This window comes from Vitis vinifera, chromosome 18 (assembly GCF_030704535.1).
Source record: "Vitis vinifera cultivar Pinot Noir 40024 chromosome 18, ASM3070453v1".
NCBI classification, from domain to species: Eukaryota; Viridiplantae; Streptophyta; class Magnoliopsida; order Vitales; family Vitaceae; genus Vitis; species Vitis vinifera.
In genome coordinates this window covers 5,147,271-5,162,844 of record NC_081822.1, presented here as the reverse complement: position 1 = coordinate 5,162,844, position 15,574 = coordinate 5,147,271, and the positions used below count along the sequence as shown (strand labels likewise).

General features: G+C 33.9%; 2 protein-coding genes across 2 annotated transcripts; both read right to left on the bottom strand.

Annotated features, from left to right (window-relative positions):
- Positions 1–243: 243 nt before the first annotated feature.
- LOC100245407 (purine permease 3-like) lies at positions 244–1,790 on the bottom strand. The gene is made up of 2 exons (XM_002285681.5): positions 946–1,790; positions 244–847 (listed from the first exon to the last, which is right to left on the bottom strand). Exons 1-2 carry the CDS (start codon positions 1,651–1,653, stop codon positions 506–508), a joined length of 1,050 nt encoding a protein of 349 aa, XP_002285717.1. The 5' UTR covers positions 1,654–1,790; the 3' UTR covers positions 244–505.
- Positions 1,791–6,666: 4,876 nt separating this feature from the next.
- LOC100267723 (purine permease 1) lies at positions 6,667–8,307 on the bottom strand. Its single transcript, XM_002285682.5, has 2 exons — positions 7,469–8,307; positions 6,667–7,355 (listed from the first exon to the last, which is right to left on the bottom strand). The coding sequence occupies exons 1-2, from the start codon at positions 8,180–8,182 to the stop codon at positions 7,014–7,016; spliced, it is 1,056 nt and encodes a 351-aa protein (XP_002285718.1). The 5' UTR covers positions 8,183–8,307; the 3' UTR covers positions 6,667–7,013.
- Between the last annotated feature and the right edge of the window lie 7,267 nt (positions 8,308–15,574).

Sequence of the window (15,574 nt, the reverse complement as noted above, 5' to 3'; positions counted from 1 at the left end):
CGCTTCATATCAATATCATCCACTACAAAATATGAAAAATATAGTTGTTGTGGTTCATTTGATACTGTGGCAGTTGACTAGGGTAGTTGACACCTACCTCCAAATGAGTGCAAGTGGTTATTGGGATGAGAGGTTGTTGAGTTGATGGTAGATAAAAACTCTACATTTGAAGACACCCATGATCTTTTTTCTATGATTTCATAAACCACTAAAATTGAAAACTAAAAAAACAAGACTTGCTCATTCTTGAAATTATCTTATATAGAACAACTAAATGATCTCCTTTTCAACATGTTCCGCTCACAGCGGTTGCAGAATTCAAGTAAATTCAATATTCAAGCATGTATTTAGGAACCAAATTCAAGCATTTCCTTTGCACAGATTTAGTGAATCAGCTGAACTGCCTGTTAACATACGGACGAAGGATTTCTTTAAATTACCTGGTAAATGCTTATGTGCTAATCCTGTCCCTTGCCTTCCGAGGAAAAAGAAAGACATTTGTTTGTCATGGATTGACCGTTTGAGGCAGCTCCGTCTCCGGAGTGGGATTCTTCTTTTTCTTGCTATCCTTTATCTCGCCGTAGAAGTAGGAAACAAAGCCCCACAGAGAGAGAGCCAGTGAAACCCCCTTCTCTGCTTGAAATTTTTCTTGGAAGAAAATAACAGCCAAGATCTCTGTCACGGGGAGTAGGACAGCAATCACAATACCGCATACCAAAGATGAAGCGCTAAAGATGACTCCTATTGCTCCTAAGAAGAAACACTGCCATATGATCCCATTCCATACCACCACCAGATAATATTTAGCTTCTCCAAGCTCGTATTCTTTTGCTTCTCTGGAAATTGCCTACAAAATTATATGAGGAAGAAGCAAACATAAATTATCAATCTTCTATCTGGTTCAATATGTTAGGGTAATTGAGTGGAGAGAAAAGAGAAATGCACCTGAAAGTCATTATTAACCAGCATCCCCACTGTGCAAAAGACGGTGGCGAAGAAGCACATCACCATTTGAATCTCCATGACCAGTGAGTAGGTTATTGCCTGCTTTGCTTTCTTGTAGGTTAATTCAACCAAGGGGAGAATGAAACCATAGAGCGCTGCAGCTGCAAGTGTCATGACAAACCCGAGGTAATATTCTTTGTTGGACTCATTAGCAGGGCGGTCGGAGCTAGTGTGTAAAGCCAAGACACCGGCACCGATACTCAACAGAAATATGGCATTTACGGAGTATGAGGTGAACTTTTGTTTCACCAAGAGGAACGCGAAGGCTGCTGTGAAAGCGAGCTGGCTTGCGATAATGAGAGCAGATGTTGAAACGGGCAGTTTTGCTACGCCATAGGCGTAGAGGTAGTCATCGAAGCCGGTGAGGACACCGATAACAGCGGAGGCCACGAACAGAGGAGGTTTCATGAAGAAGAGCTTGGCATGGGAGCCTTGCTTGGTTCGGCGGTGGATGTAAGTGATGATGAGAGGGACTAGGATCAAGGGCCACCCAGCCGTTTCCAACCAACTGGAAAACCATATTCTCTCGCCGCCACGGACGAAATACAGGCGCATCACCATGGGACCACCGCAGTTTCCAATTGAGAGAATGACACAATTCAGAACCAGCAGAGCCTTCCTCATGTTGCTGCTCAGCTGAGCTTCCATCTCCACTGTTCGGTTGGTAGCTCTCCCTCCCTCTCCCCTCTCCCCTCTCCCCTCTCCTACTCCTTCTCCTTCTCCCTTGAAGTCGCAGTGCCAAGAGGAATTCGGGTTTTTTGAGGCGGTGCATGACGACGAAATAAGAGTCAATTATAGTGATAACATTGGGTCCTTCCCTACGTCTATTATATTGCGATTTGACTGCCACGAACTAAAATAGTGTGGGTCCAGAAGGCATTCTGATGGGGTTGTAGTCTCATCCTTCGAAATTTCCTAGTCTTCCTTGATCCTTACACCCATACAGTTGGCTAGTTGTATTATATCAATACAAAAATTTGCCTTTCATCATTGTTTGAATAAGGTTCATCAGTCCCAAAGGTCGTGTTGACAATTCAGTTATGGAATCTCGTCTTCATTTGAAATTTGGAATCAAAATAATATAAGATATGTTCCGTTCCTGATGCATACGTCAAACAAAAGAAAACGAAAAAAGGAACCATTATTTTATTTGGGATTAAAATATCTAGATATTTGCACATGCCGTATGTGCCTGAAATTGGTATCAGAAACTGTTGATTCGCTTCATCAATTTTTTTCACCTCCTTGATTGTCTTGTACATTATTTAAATTGAAAATTTGCTGGACATCCAAGTGTAGCGATCCAGTTTTCGTTGAAAACATTGATGTCTCGGATCATTATCTTCATTATAGGAGTTAAATAAAAGAGGGCAGCTTTCCAGTTCCAGATTAATGGTTAGACTCACAAGAGTCCAATTATGCTTCAGCGAAGAGGCCCCATTTTTTTACTTCTATTGTGTAAACCCTGTGCAGCCATTCAAAGCAGTAAAACCTTCTAGATGACTAGTGTGGTGGCAATGAGATAAACATTAAACTAATACCATAGCGTTTATCTTTTTGGAATTTTGGTGTGAAAGCTAGTAATGATGACGTAAACATGGCATTAGTCTAATTTCTGAGGGCTTCGAACCTATCCATAATGCTTTCAGAAGCATCCGGGCTAAATCACAAATCGACAATGCTGTGAATGCAAGGTTTTATGCTCTTCCTGCTTAGCTTCCTTGAACAGATTTAATACCATTTTTTAAGATTAGGATTAATGTGTGTGCGTTGTGTATCTCCATCAACAAATGCAAAATAGGAGCAAGTCAATGAAAACAATATCCTTGATCCTGAAGAAATGTTAATGAGAGAACTAACTATACTGGTAATCGAAAACAATGTTCATTAGGCATGCAAAGCAGTTGAAGATGATAACCCATTTTATTTTGATTACCAAGATTTGGTGGGAGGAATCGTATTTCCAGAAGGTTGGGACCACACGGGCTATTAACTTGTGTTGTCCTTTGGAGGGCTGAAATGGTTCGCGTTTCAGTGCATTGCTCATAACACATGCCCTTTTCTTGAAACTGATTGAGGGGTATTGACCTTTCCTTTTCTTCTTTTTATTTATTTTTTGTTTTTAATTCTTCTCTTCAATTTCTCATCACGTGATTCCCCGTTTGATGGCCATTGAGCTTTGACCCAAAATAGTGTGTTTTAAAAAAAAATTCCAAAAAATAAAATTGCTTTGAAAATAATGACCGATCTAATGCGTCTGTGCTACATAAACTGCCATGTCATAAAACTGTAGTTGGTGACTACGGTTTTATTTTTTTAAGTGGTTAGAAACCGTAGTTACCAACCACGGTTTTAACTTTAAGTTTAAAGTCGTAGTTAGTGACTACGACTTTGATTTTTTTTTTTAAAAATGGTCAAAACCGTAGTCACCAACTGCGGTTTTAACTTTATATATATTTATATATAATTTTAATTTTTTTAATAAAAATATTATATTACTTTGATTTTAAATATACTTATTTTATTATTTTAAAAATAATAATATACGAAATTAAATAATTGATATTTTTAATTTGATATAAAAATATATTTTAAATTTTATTAAAACAATAGGCACTATATTTAATATAAATATAATTAATTAATTAAAATAAAATATAATAAATTATATTTATTTAAAATAAATAAATTATAAATACCTATTTAGAAAAATAAAAAAGTAATATAAATTATTATATTAATTAATAATTTTTTTATATATTATATATAAGTGGTATATAATACCTCTCTCTCTCACACACATATATATATATATATATATATATATATATATAAAAGTTTAATTTAAGTTTAAAATTTATCACATTATTTTTAAATATATAAATAAATTTTATTAAAACAATTGACACTATATTTAATATAAATATAATTATTTAATTAAAATTAAATATAAATGAAATATAATAAATTATGTTTATTTAAAATAAATAAATTATAAATGCCTATTTGGAGAAAAAAATAATATGAATTATTATATTAATTAATAATTTTTTTATATATTATATGTAAATAGTATATAATATCACACACACATATATATATATATATATAATTTTAATTTAAGTTTAAAATTTAGCATATTTATTTAAATATATAAATAAATTATTATCATATCGATATAATATTATGAACTTAAATTAAAATATGATAAATTTTAAACTTAATTGAACTTATATACATGTGACATTATATACCACTTACATATAGTATATAAAAAATTATTAATTAATATAATAATTTATATTATTTGTTTTTTAATAGGCTTTCATAATTTATTATATTTTATTTATATTTAAATATAATTAAATAAATATATTTATATTAAATATAGAATATATTATTTTAATAAAATTTAAAAATATATTTATATCAAATTAAAAATATCATTTATTTAATTTCATATATTATTATTTTTAAAATAATGAAATAAGTATATTTAAAATCAAAATAATATAATATTTTTATTAAAAAAATTAAAGTTATATATAAATATATATAAAGTTAAAATCGTAGTTGGTAACTATGACTTTGACCATTTTAAAAAAATGTCAAAGCCGTAGTCACCAACTACGGCTTTAAACTTAAAGTTAAAACCGTGGTTGGTAACTACGGTTTCTAACCATTTTAAAAAAATAAAACCGTAGTCATCAACTACAGTTTTATGCCATGACAGCTTATGTGGTATATATTTATTACATCGTACATTATTTTTAAAACAACTTTATTTTTTGAAATTTTTTTTTAAAACGCAATATTTTGGGTGAAAGCTCCACATGTTTCTTGGGTGGGCCATTTCGAAATTGGTGACAGGAATGAATACTGTAATTATCAGTTTGAATATGTGGTCTCTAGACCCTACGGGTGCCAGCGCCACGACCTGTGGCGTAGGTCGGCAGTAAGTTGTATTGTACGGATCATGTTTTGATCTCCAAGAGCACGTCACACGGGCTTTTATTGCATGGGTGCCCATTGGACTCCCTTACAGAACACATGGGCCAGTCAGTCCATCTCCAACATGGTGCAGCCGAATCCTTGACGCTGAATCCATATTCCAAGATGGTTGAGCCAACTCAGTCCACTCCACCTTCTAACCCGTACGGTTCAACCCAACGGGGCCATACATGGAGAATCCTCGGGAAAAACCCCTTGGATTTTCTCACAGCTTGGAGGAACTTTACCATTTCTCAAGGACAGTGCCTCTAAAGAGATGCGTTTGTCTTGGAATTGTAAGCAAGAGCATGCCTGGAATACCCCGAAACAATAAATAAGTGGCGTCATATTGAAACGATGAATCCTTCTAAATCCAGCAAATTCAGTGATAAAACTCTTACCTCGTTGCTTTGAACTGGGGACCATCACTTTTACTCTATGGGACAGACCAAATCTGAAGCTACAATACGTACCAAACCACAAACCTCCCTCCTCATATTCTGCTTTGTAATCTTTGATTATCTTCTTAGTGTCCAGGTAAAGCCTAAAGAGTAGAGTATCGAAATGACCTTGTGGTTTGTTTTTCCTCCTCAAGCTTCACCGGCGGAGATAACTAGAAAGGATAGGTCTGCACCCAACATTGGTAATCTTACAACTCTGTGTTGAATGAAGCTTCGACACCTGTAGACGAGAGAATTTCTTTCTCCCCTTTTTGTCTTATTATGATCTTCTTCTTTTTTTTTTTCTTTTTTTTTTTTTTTACGTTTATATGGTTAGGGCATGTGTTAAAGCCTGCCAGCCTGTTCCGATAATGTTTAAGAGTTGGTGAGGCCTTCTTTTGAGGGTCAGTTCGGTCAACCTGCCAGTCCTGGATGTGAGTCATATCTCATATGCAGGCACTTATTTTTAGCCGAGCTCGTTTTGGATAGCTACAGATGCTTGCGTCTTGGGCGGCTATGCTGTAGGTGGCTTAAGGCCATGTATTTGGAGGTGCCTATTTTGGCGGCGTCAACACCCATTTAGGGAAGATCCATACGCCAATTCTTCCCGAAAGTTTCGATGCAATCAGTAGAAGTTGAAATGAACCGAGTCTTAGGAAATTCACATAGCCATTCATTCGCATGCAGTTGTTGGTCCACCATCATATATCAACCTACTTGGGCTACGACCCTAACATGTAACCCAAATCAGTGCAAAGTGCACTGTTGGTCCACTATTACATAACTTAATTAAGCTTTTAAGTTATACTGGATTAACAAAACAATCCATATCCAGCTTCTCTTGATCCCAACCTAACCTTAATGGCCCATCATCTTGCCTGGATGACGATGACTTCAATTCTTTCTCAGTAAGACCGTTTCCTTATTGATTCTAATATTGGGAAATGTTGCAAGTTCCCAATCAATATTTAAAATATTCTTTAGGAATTGGAAGCATTTTTCAACCATTTCTACTGTTAAAAATTTCGTTTAAGTGAATATTTCTTCTTTTTTATTTATTTATGGTATACACTATTGTACATTGATAGTGTGTGTTAGGGTTTTTTTCATGGACCACAATCTTCTATTATCTTTGGTTCTTCTAAAAAATATTCAACCAAGGTTTTAATACTAAGTTGATGTGTTAAGTGGAAGCTGTAATAAGAACATACAGAGATAAAACCAACCATAAACAGAATACTCAAATTTTAACATAGTTTAACCATATCCAAGGATGAGAGAGATTATTTTATAATACTATATAATATTATAGATAATAGAAATTGGATATGACTATTAAGTCTCAAAATATGTCATATTTTCCCACTCTGTATCGACTTCACATTTAGCACGCCTTGACCTTACAGTCCATATTTTATTGGAATTCCTTCATCTCAAAACTGGAAAGAAACCCACTTTAGTCTTGGTTATGAACTGCCTGTAACATACAGATGAAGTGTTTCTTTAAATTCCCTAGTAAATGCTTATATGCGAATCCTGTCCCCCCTCTTCTGTGGGGAAAAGAAAGACATTTGTTTATCATGGATTGACTGTTTGAGGCAGCTCCGTCTCCGGAGTGGGATTCTTCTTTTTCTTGCTATCCTTTATCTCGCCGTAGAAGTATGAAACAAAACCCCAAAGAGAGAGAGCAAGTGAAACCCCCTTCTCTGCTTGAAATTTGTCGTGGAAGAAAATAACAGCCAAGATCTCAGTCACGGGGAGTAGGACAGCAAGCACAATACCGGCTACCAAAGATGAAGCGCAAAAGATGACTCCTATTGCTCCTAAGTAGAAGCACTGCCACATGATCCCATTCCATACCACCACCAGATAATATTTAGCTTCTCCAAGCTCGTATTCTTTTGCCTCTCTGGGAATTGCCTACAAAATTAAATGAGGAAGAAGCAAACATAAATTATCAATCTTTGTTTTTGGTGGTTCTATCTGGTTGAATGTGTTAAAGGTAACTGGGTGGATAGAAAAGAGGAATACACCTGAAAGTCATTATTAACCAGCATCCCCACTGTGCAAAAGAAGGTGGCGAAGAAGCACATCACCATTTGAATCTCCATGACCAGTGAGTAGGTTATTGCCTGCTTTGCTTTCTTGTATGTTAATTCAACCAGGGGGAGAATGAAACCATAGAGCGCTGCAGCTGCAAGTGTCATGAAAAACCCGAGGTAATATTCTTTGTTGGACTCATTAGCAGGGCGGTCGGAGCTAGTGTGTAGAGCCAAGACACCAGCACCAATACTCAAGAGAAATATGGCATTTACGGAGTATGAGGTGAACTTTTGTTTCACTAAGAGGAATGCGAAGGCTGCTGTGAAAGCGAGCTGGCTTGCGATGATGAGAGCAATTGTTGAAACGGGCAGTTTTGCTACGCCATAAGCGTAGAGGTAGTCATCGAGGGCGGTGAGGACACCGATAACAGCGGAGGCTACGAACAGAGGAGGTTTCATGAAGAAGAGCTTGGCATGGGAGCCTTGCTTAGTTCGGCGGTGCATGTAAGTGATGATGAGAGGGACTAGGATCAAGGGCCACCCAGCCGTTTCCAACCAACTGGAAAACCATATCCTCTCGCCGCCACGGACGAAGTATAGGCGCATCACCAAGGGACCACCGCAGTGTCCAATTGAGAGAATCACACAACTCAGAACCAGCAGAGCCTTCCTCGTGTTGCTGCTCAGCTGAGCTTCAACCTCCATTGTTTGGTTGGTAGCTCTCCTCCTCTCTCCCCTGTGGTAGCAGTGTGTAAACAAGGAATCTATCCCCTTTGGTAGCAGTGTGTAAACAAGGAATCGGGGTTTTTTGAGGCGGAAACATGACGACGAAATAAGAGTCAATTATAGAGACAACACTGGGTCCTTCCAGTGTAGCCTATATCAAATGCGGAAATAAAGGAGAAGAGGAACATACCTCAATTTGAGAATTTAGAAATCAAATTTGATCTTCAAATGGGTTGAGGTGCTTCTAAACTCTTAATCAATTTTAAACAATAGTGTATATGTATTTGAATAAAAATCGAAGTCAAAAGCTTAGAGACCTAACCACGAAGGCTCTATTTATATTTACCCTGCCCATCACAGAGTCAATACCATAATTTATTTATGGTTGTTAATGACAATAAAAATGTAAAACTAAATCAATAGAAATTCTAGAATAATAGAGACAGCATTTCTAGACCTATTTAAGTCTAGCATTATTCCCAAAATTAATGGAAGATTATAGGCCAGATTTCTAGATCTGTTTAGGAAAATCTAATATTATCCCACTTGGTCTATATATTCCATCATTCACCATAGTAAGAAACAAAATACACAAATCATGACAATAGATTCTCTGAAACAAGTATTATCTTCCATGTATCACAATGCATCATGTCTCTTAAACACTTGCCTTCATTACTTAATGAATAAGCCTAAGGTTTATTTCAGGTCCAAACATTAGTAATATTTCTCAAATGAATGAATGTGTATACAAATTAGAAACAAATAAGAGAAAATATTATCACATTAATAAAGTTTCATCACAAATAACATTCATTATTACAACGAAAATCATATAAAGGAATGAAGTCCCATTCTATTCACATGATTCTTGAATTTCAATGGTGGCATGCCTTTTGTCAAAGGATCAACTATCATCAACTCAGTGCTGATGTATTCAATAACCATTATTTTCTTCTTAACATGTTCCCTTATGACTAAATACTTGATGTTGATGTGTTTGCTTCGACTACCACTTTTATTGTTTTTAGCCATAAAAACTACACATAAATTGTTGCAATATATCCTAAATAGCTTAGAAATTGAATCTATAATTCTAAGTTAAAAAATGAAACTTTTCCTCCATACACCATGCGAGGTAACCTCAAAACAAGATATAAACTCAGCCTCTATAGTGGAAGTAGTAGACAAAGTTTGCTTTGCACTCCTCCAGGATACAATTCCACCAACGAACATAAAAATGAATCTAGAAGTTGATTTTTGTGAATCAACACAACCAACAAAGTTTGAATTTGAGTAGCTAATCACCTCCAGATTATTAGTCCGTTTATACATAAGTACGTAGTCCTTCGTCCCTTGAAAACACCTTAACACATTTTTTGCAACTCTTCAGTGGTTTGTACCTGAATTACTTTGATATTTTCTTAACATCCTAACAAAAAATGTAATGTCAAGTCTTATGTAGACTTGAGCATACATTAAGTTTCCAACAACAGAAACATATGAAATGTTCTTCATTTGTTTCATTTCAATATCATTTTTTGGGCACTAGTGCAAATTGAACCTGTCACCATTCACAATAGGAGCTATACTTGGTGAACAATATTTTATCCAAAATCTCTCTAAAACTTTGTTGATATAGGTTTTTTGAGACAAACCCAAAATTTCTCAAAATCTATCTCTATGTATCTTAATGCCAATGACATAAGAAGCATCACCCAAATATTTCATGTCAGTTTTTAAATAGAAATTGTTTTACCTCATGTAGCAAACCCTTATCATTAGTTGCAAGTAAAATGTCATCCACATATAGAATAAGTAAACATATTTTACTCTTACTAACTTTCTGGTATATACATTGATTTATACTATTCTCTACAGACCCACACGAAGAGATAACGAACATCATGGAATTTCAAGTACCACTAACGGGAGACTTGTTTCAATCCATATATGGATTTCTTGAGCTTGCACACCAAATGCTCACCATCTCTAGAGGAAATTTCTTTTGGTTGTTTTATGTAAACTTCTTCCTTTAGATCTTTATTAAGGAAAGCCATTTTCACATCCATTTGTTGTACCTCTAAATCAAAATGTGTAACCAATGTCATACTAATACGAAAATAATCTTTCTTAGATATAGGAGAGAAGGACTCCTTATAGTCGATTATTTCCTTTTAAGTGAATTTTTTAGCAACAAGTCTTGCTTTATATCTTTCAATATTGTCCAATGAGTCTTTTTTTGTCTTAAAAGCCTATTTACATCCTATGACTTTTGCACTATCAGACAACTCAACAAGATTCTAGACTTCGTTAGATGCCATAGAATTCATCTCATCCTTCATGGCATTGTACCATAAATTTGATCTTTCGCAACTAATGGCTTGTGAAAATGTTTCAAGATCATTTTCGGCTCAAATGTTATAATCCAATTATTTTAGATACATAACATAATCACTAGGAATTGCTAATTTCCTTGCTCTAGTAGATCTCTTTAATGTTGAATCAAAATTTTCCTGAGGATTATGTTGTTCAATTGGTTGTTCAACAATTTTTGGCATTTCCTGAACAACTTAATCTATTGGATTATTCTCAATAGCTTGTGGAACTTCAACGATTGGTTGCTCAACTCCCATTTGAACTTGAGAGGTGTTGTGAATAATAACCAACCTTTCACTTGAAATGGAAGATTGATCTTTCTCAGAGACTATGCTTTAGGTTTGATATTCTCATTGAACAAGTCATTCTCAAGGAATTTTGCATTTCTTGATTACACAATCCTAGTGTTGTGGGATAGTAGAATATGTACCATTTAGACCTTTTTGCATATCCAACGAAAAATCCACTAATGGTCCTTAGGTCTAGTTTATTCTCTTGTGGGTGGTAAACTCTTACTTCAAATGGGCATCCCCAAATGCGTATATGTTGCAAACTCGGTTTCCAATCTTTCCATAATTCAAATGACGTTTTTAGGGCAACATTAGTTGGGACTCGGTTCAATATATACATTGTCATTTTAAAAGCTTCAGTCTACAAGGATTTAATAAGCTTGGAGCTACTAAGCATACTCTGTATCATGTCCAATAACATTCAGTTTATTTTTTCTGCTATGCCATTCTAGTATGGAGAACCATACATGGTATATTGGGCAACTATCCCATGCTCTTGAAGAAACTTCACAAATGGACCGGGTGTTTGTCCATCGTTAGTGTATTTACCATAATATTCTCCATCTCTATTTGTTCTCATTATCTTAATTTGTTTCCATATTGATTTTCTAATTTGGCCTTAAAAACTTGACAACATTTAATGTTTCATTCTTGTTATGAAGCAAGTAGAGATACATGTATCATGAGTAATCGTTTATGAAAGAGATGAAGTATTTTAGACCATATGAGTCCATGTCTAGACTACAAATGTCTGAATGTATGATCTTCAATATGTCTATGCTCCTTTTAGCACATTTTTTTTTACTTGTTGATCTATTTTCTCTTATTGAAGTTCATACAAATATCAAAATCAGTAAAATCCAAAGTACTAAATACTCCATAATTTACTAATCTCTTAATTCTTTCTATTGAGATATGTTTTGATCTTCGGTGCTATAACATAAAGGAATCTTCATTCATAACACATCGTTTAACACCAGTGTGAAGATGCATAACATTATGAGTAGTATCATTTTGCAAATTAATAAAGAAAAGACTATTAGACAATGTACCATTCCCAACAAGATTAGATTTATAAAATAAACTAAATGATGTTTTTGAAAAGTTAAAAGGACTAACCAAAAGGAACAAGTCTTGAAACTGAAATCAAATTCTTAGAAAAACTTGGAATGTAAAATGTCTTTTCCAAATTTAGAACAAAACCACTACTTAAAACTAAAGTGCATGTTCCAAGAGCTTTTACATATGAATGCATCTTGTTTCTTGAATAGATGCACTACTCACTTCCCACTAGCTTCCTTAGGTTTTGTGTACCCTACAAGGTATTTGAAATATGGATTGTAGAACTAGAATCAATCCACAATGTGTCATGCTTAACATCAACCATATTAGATTCATAACAAACAAATGAGATTGGTTTACCTTTTTTCTCAAGTCATTTATGAAATTTGGAGCAATTTTTCTTCATGTGTCCTTTCTTTTTGCAGATGAAGCACTTGGATTCTTTTTTTATTTCTCATTGGGGCAGTATTTTACCTTTCCTTTTTTTTTTTTTTTTTTGGCTTGGTTTTGGTTATTTCCTTGTTTTGCGAATAATGCATTCTCACCAATTTCCATTACCAACCTCCATACCTCTTGAACACACATGGTCAGAAGTTGTTGTGGAAAAGTGTTCAGTATGTAGTGCACAAGGAAAGATTCAAACATTTCAACCTCAAGAGTTTTTAGTTGAGTTACAATGTCCCTCATTTGCATGATGTGTTCACATACACTTCTTACACTGGTGAGCCTTAAGGATGAAAACTTCATAATCAAGGTACTGGCAAGTGTCTCATCTGAAGTTTGAAATTGTTCATCAGTAGCCTTTAATAATGCCTTAACTTTATCATGTTGATCAACTGAACATTGAATACCAGTAGAGATTTTGTTTTTTATGAACATCACACTAAGGCAATTGGATCACACCCATCATTTATAAAGAGCCTTTTCATCTACAGTGCTAGTTGTGGTAATGCTTGGTTCGTCTTTCCTAATAACATAATCAATGTCCATCTACCTCAAATGAAAGAGAATTCTTTCCTTTCATACTTTGTAGTTGTCACCCTTTAGTTCAAGAATATCACATCTTATATCGGAAAAATTCACAGATTGCATAACTGCATAAATATTAAACATACATGCTTATATAATAGTAATTTGAGGTTAATAAATATATATCATGTTTTACCAATATAAATCATGTTTCAAAAATATGAAGTAGTGACATAAAACTTGTATGTGTACTAAAGTTCTAATTCAATTAGATTCATCTAACTTTATGATAAAACTATCAATTATGTTCCTTTCCTAATTCCTATAGGTAAATTAAGAATATAATTTGATATTCTATCATTATTAATAATACAAATATGATAAAGGATAAAATTTATTATATTTAAATATGATTAATTACAATCAATGTCATTTTTATATATGTGATCCTAAAGTACTTAATATATAATTTTACATAATTAAAGATGTTGTGGCTAATCCCTAATTAATTAAAATTATATAGATCAATAGATATTTAATTTTATTCACAAAACTGTTTATATAAATTGCATGCAACCATAAGCAATATTTACATATATGAACACTGTTTAAATTTATATAGTAAAAATTCAAATTACATATATAATGAAAACAATAAATTATACATACAAAAAAGACATGATTTTAAGCACATAAATATCCAAATTTTAATTCCACAAAATGGTTTTCATAAAATGCCAAATTTATGTATTTTTCATAAAAACACCAAAAATATGATTTTTTTTTTTCACAAAAATACCAAATTTATGAAATTTTCACAAAATATCCAAAATTTTAAATTTCTGGAAAATTTTCATATTTTTTATTGGTATAAATGTCTAATTTTTGATAGCTTTCCAGATTTAAAAACTGGAAGTTCGTACCTAATCTATATTACTTTATGAAGAAAATGTGGGATTTGATTTTAAAGGGTGTTGACAAGGACATATTAACCACTATATACCCCTTTTCTCTTAAAAGGAATAATGATACAATTGTTACAAGTTGTAAAGAATGATTCAAAACTATAAACCACTATATCAAAATCTCTATAATATGGACAACATACAATCATAACTCTACAACTTGCTCCCATCAATAGGGGTATAGCTAGGCCATTGCACTGTAAAAGTTGTAAGGGGAGGTAGGGATCGATTGGATATTAATAGCCCTCATTTTTCATGCCCAAAACTTGACTTCTTCATCTTTCAAAAGCATAATACAAACAGTTTTCTTCCAAATTCGTAAGAAATTTTTTTTACCATAAGGATTAAAAGAAAATAATTAAGGCACATAATCAATTTTTTTAGGTTGCACATAATTAAGGTAGAGACAATAAAATGGTTTTAATACCAATTATAAGTGTTAAAATCAATCTAAATATGCTTAAAACCTTAATGACATATATTAAATATAAAAATAAATGAAGAATCAAAACATATTTTCTATAGTTGATAGTTCAGGAATTCGAAAATCAAATTTGATATTGAAATAAGTTGTGATGTTTTTAAACTTTTAATCAATCTTAAACGATGATACATGTGTGTGAATAGAGGTTAAAGAATTAGGGACCTAACCATGATTACATAGACGGAAATGTCAAAATATTATGGGTTAGATTTTTAGACCCATTTGACAAAGTCTAGTATTATTCCTAAAGATTATGGACAAGACTTCTGGACCTCATTAAGAAAATCTAACACTCCCCGTCTATTATATTGCGATTTGACTGCCACGAACTAAGATAGTGTGGGTCCAGAAGCCATTTTGATGGGATTGCATGCTCATCCTTACACCCATATGGTTGGCTAGTTGCATTATATCAATACAAAAATTTGCCTTTAATCATTGTTTGAGAAAAGGTTTATGGGTCCCAAAGGCGTTGACAATTTTGTAGCGAAGTCTCGTCTTTATTTGAAATTTGGAATAAAAAATAACATAGATGCGGTCCGATCCTGATGCATACGTCAAACAAAAGAATACGAAAAAAGGAGCATCATTTTACTTGGGATTAAAATATCTAGATATTTGCACATGCCGTATGTGCCTGAAGAGTCCCAATTATGCTTCAGCCAAGGGGTCCCATTGTTTTGGCTTCTTCTATTAAGAGACTTACAAAGGTCCAATTATGCTTCAGCCAAAGGGTCCCATTTTTTTGGCTTCTTCTAGTAAAAGACTTACAAGGGTCCAATTATGCTTCAGCCAAGGGTCTCATTTTTTTGGCTTCTTCTAGTGTGTAAATCCTGTGCAGCCATTCAAAGGAGTATTTTGGTGGCTTCTTGGAATTTTGGGGTGGGAAACTAGTAATGATGAGGTCTTGGAACCTATCCACGATGCTTTCAGAAACATGCAGGCATAAACCACAAGTCTCGGAATCCATTCATGATGCTTTCAGAAGCATCCAGGCTAAACCACAAGTGGACAATGCTGTGCGTGCAAGGTTTCAATCAAGATTATGCTTTCCTTGACTAGGTTCCTTGAACAGATTTAATACCAATTTTTAAGATCAGGATTAATATGTGTGTGTTTATCTCCATCAACCAATGCAAAATAGGAGCAAGTCAATGAAAATCAATAATATCCTTGATCCTGAAGAAATGTTAATGAGAGAACTAACTATACTGCTTATCGG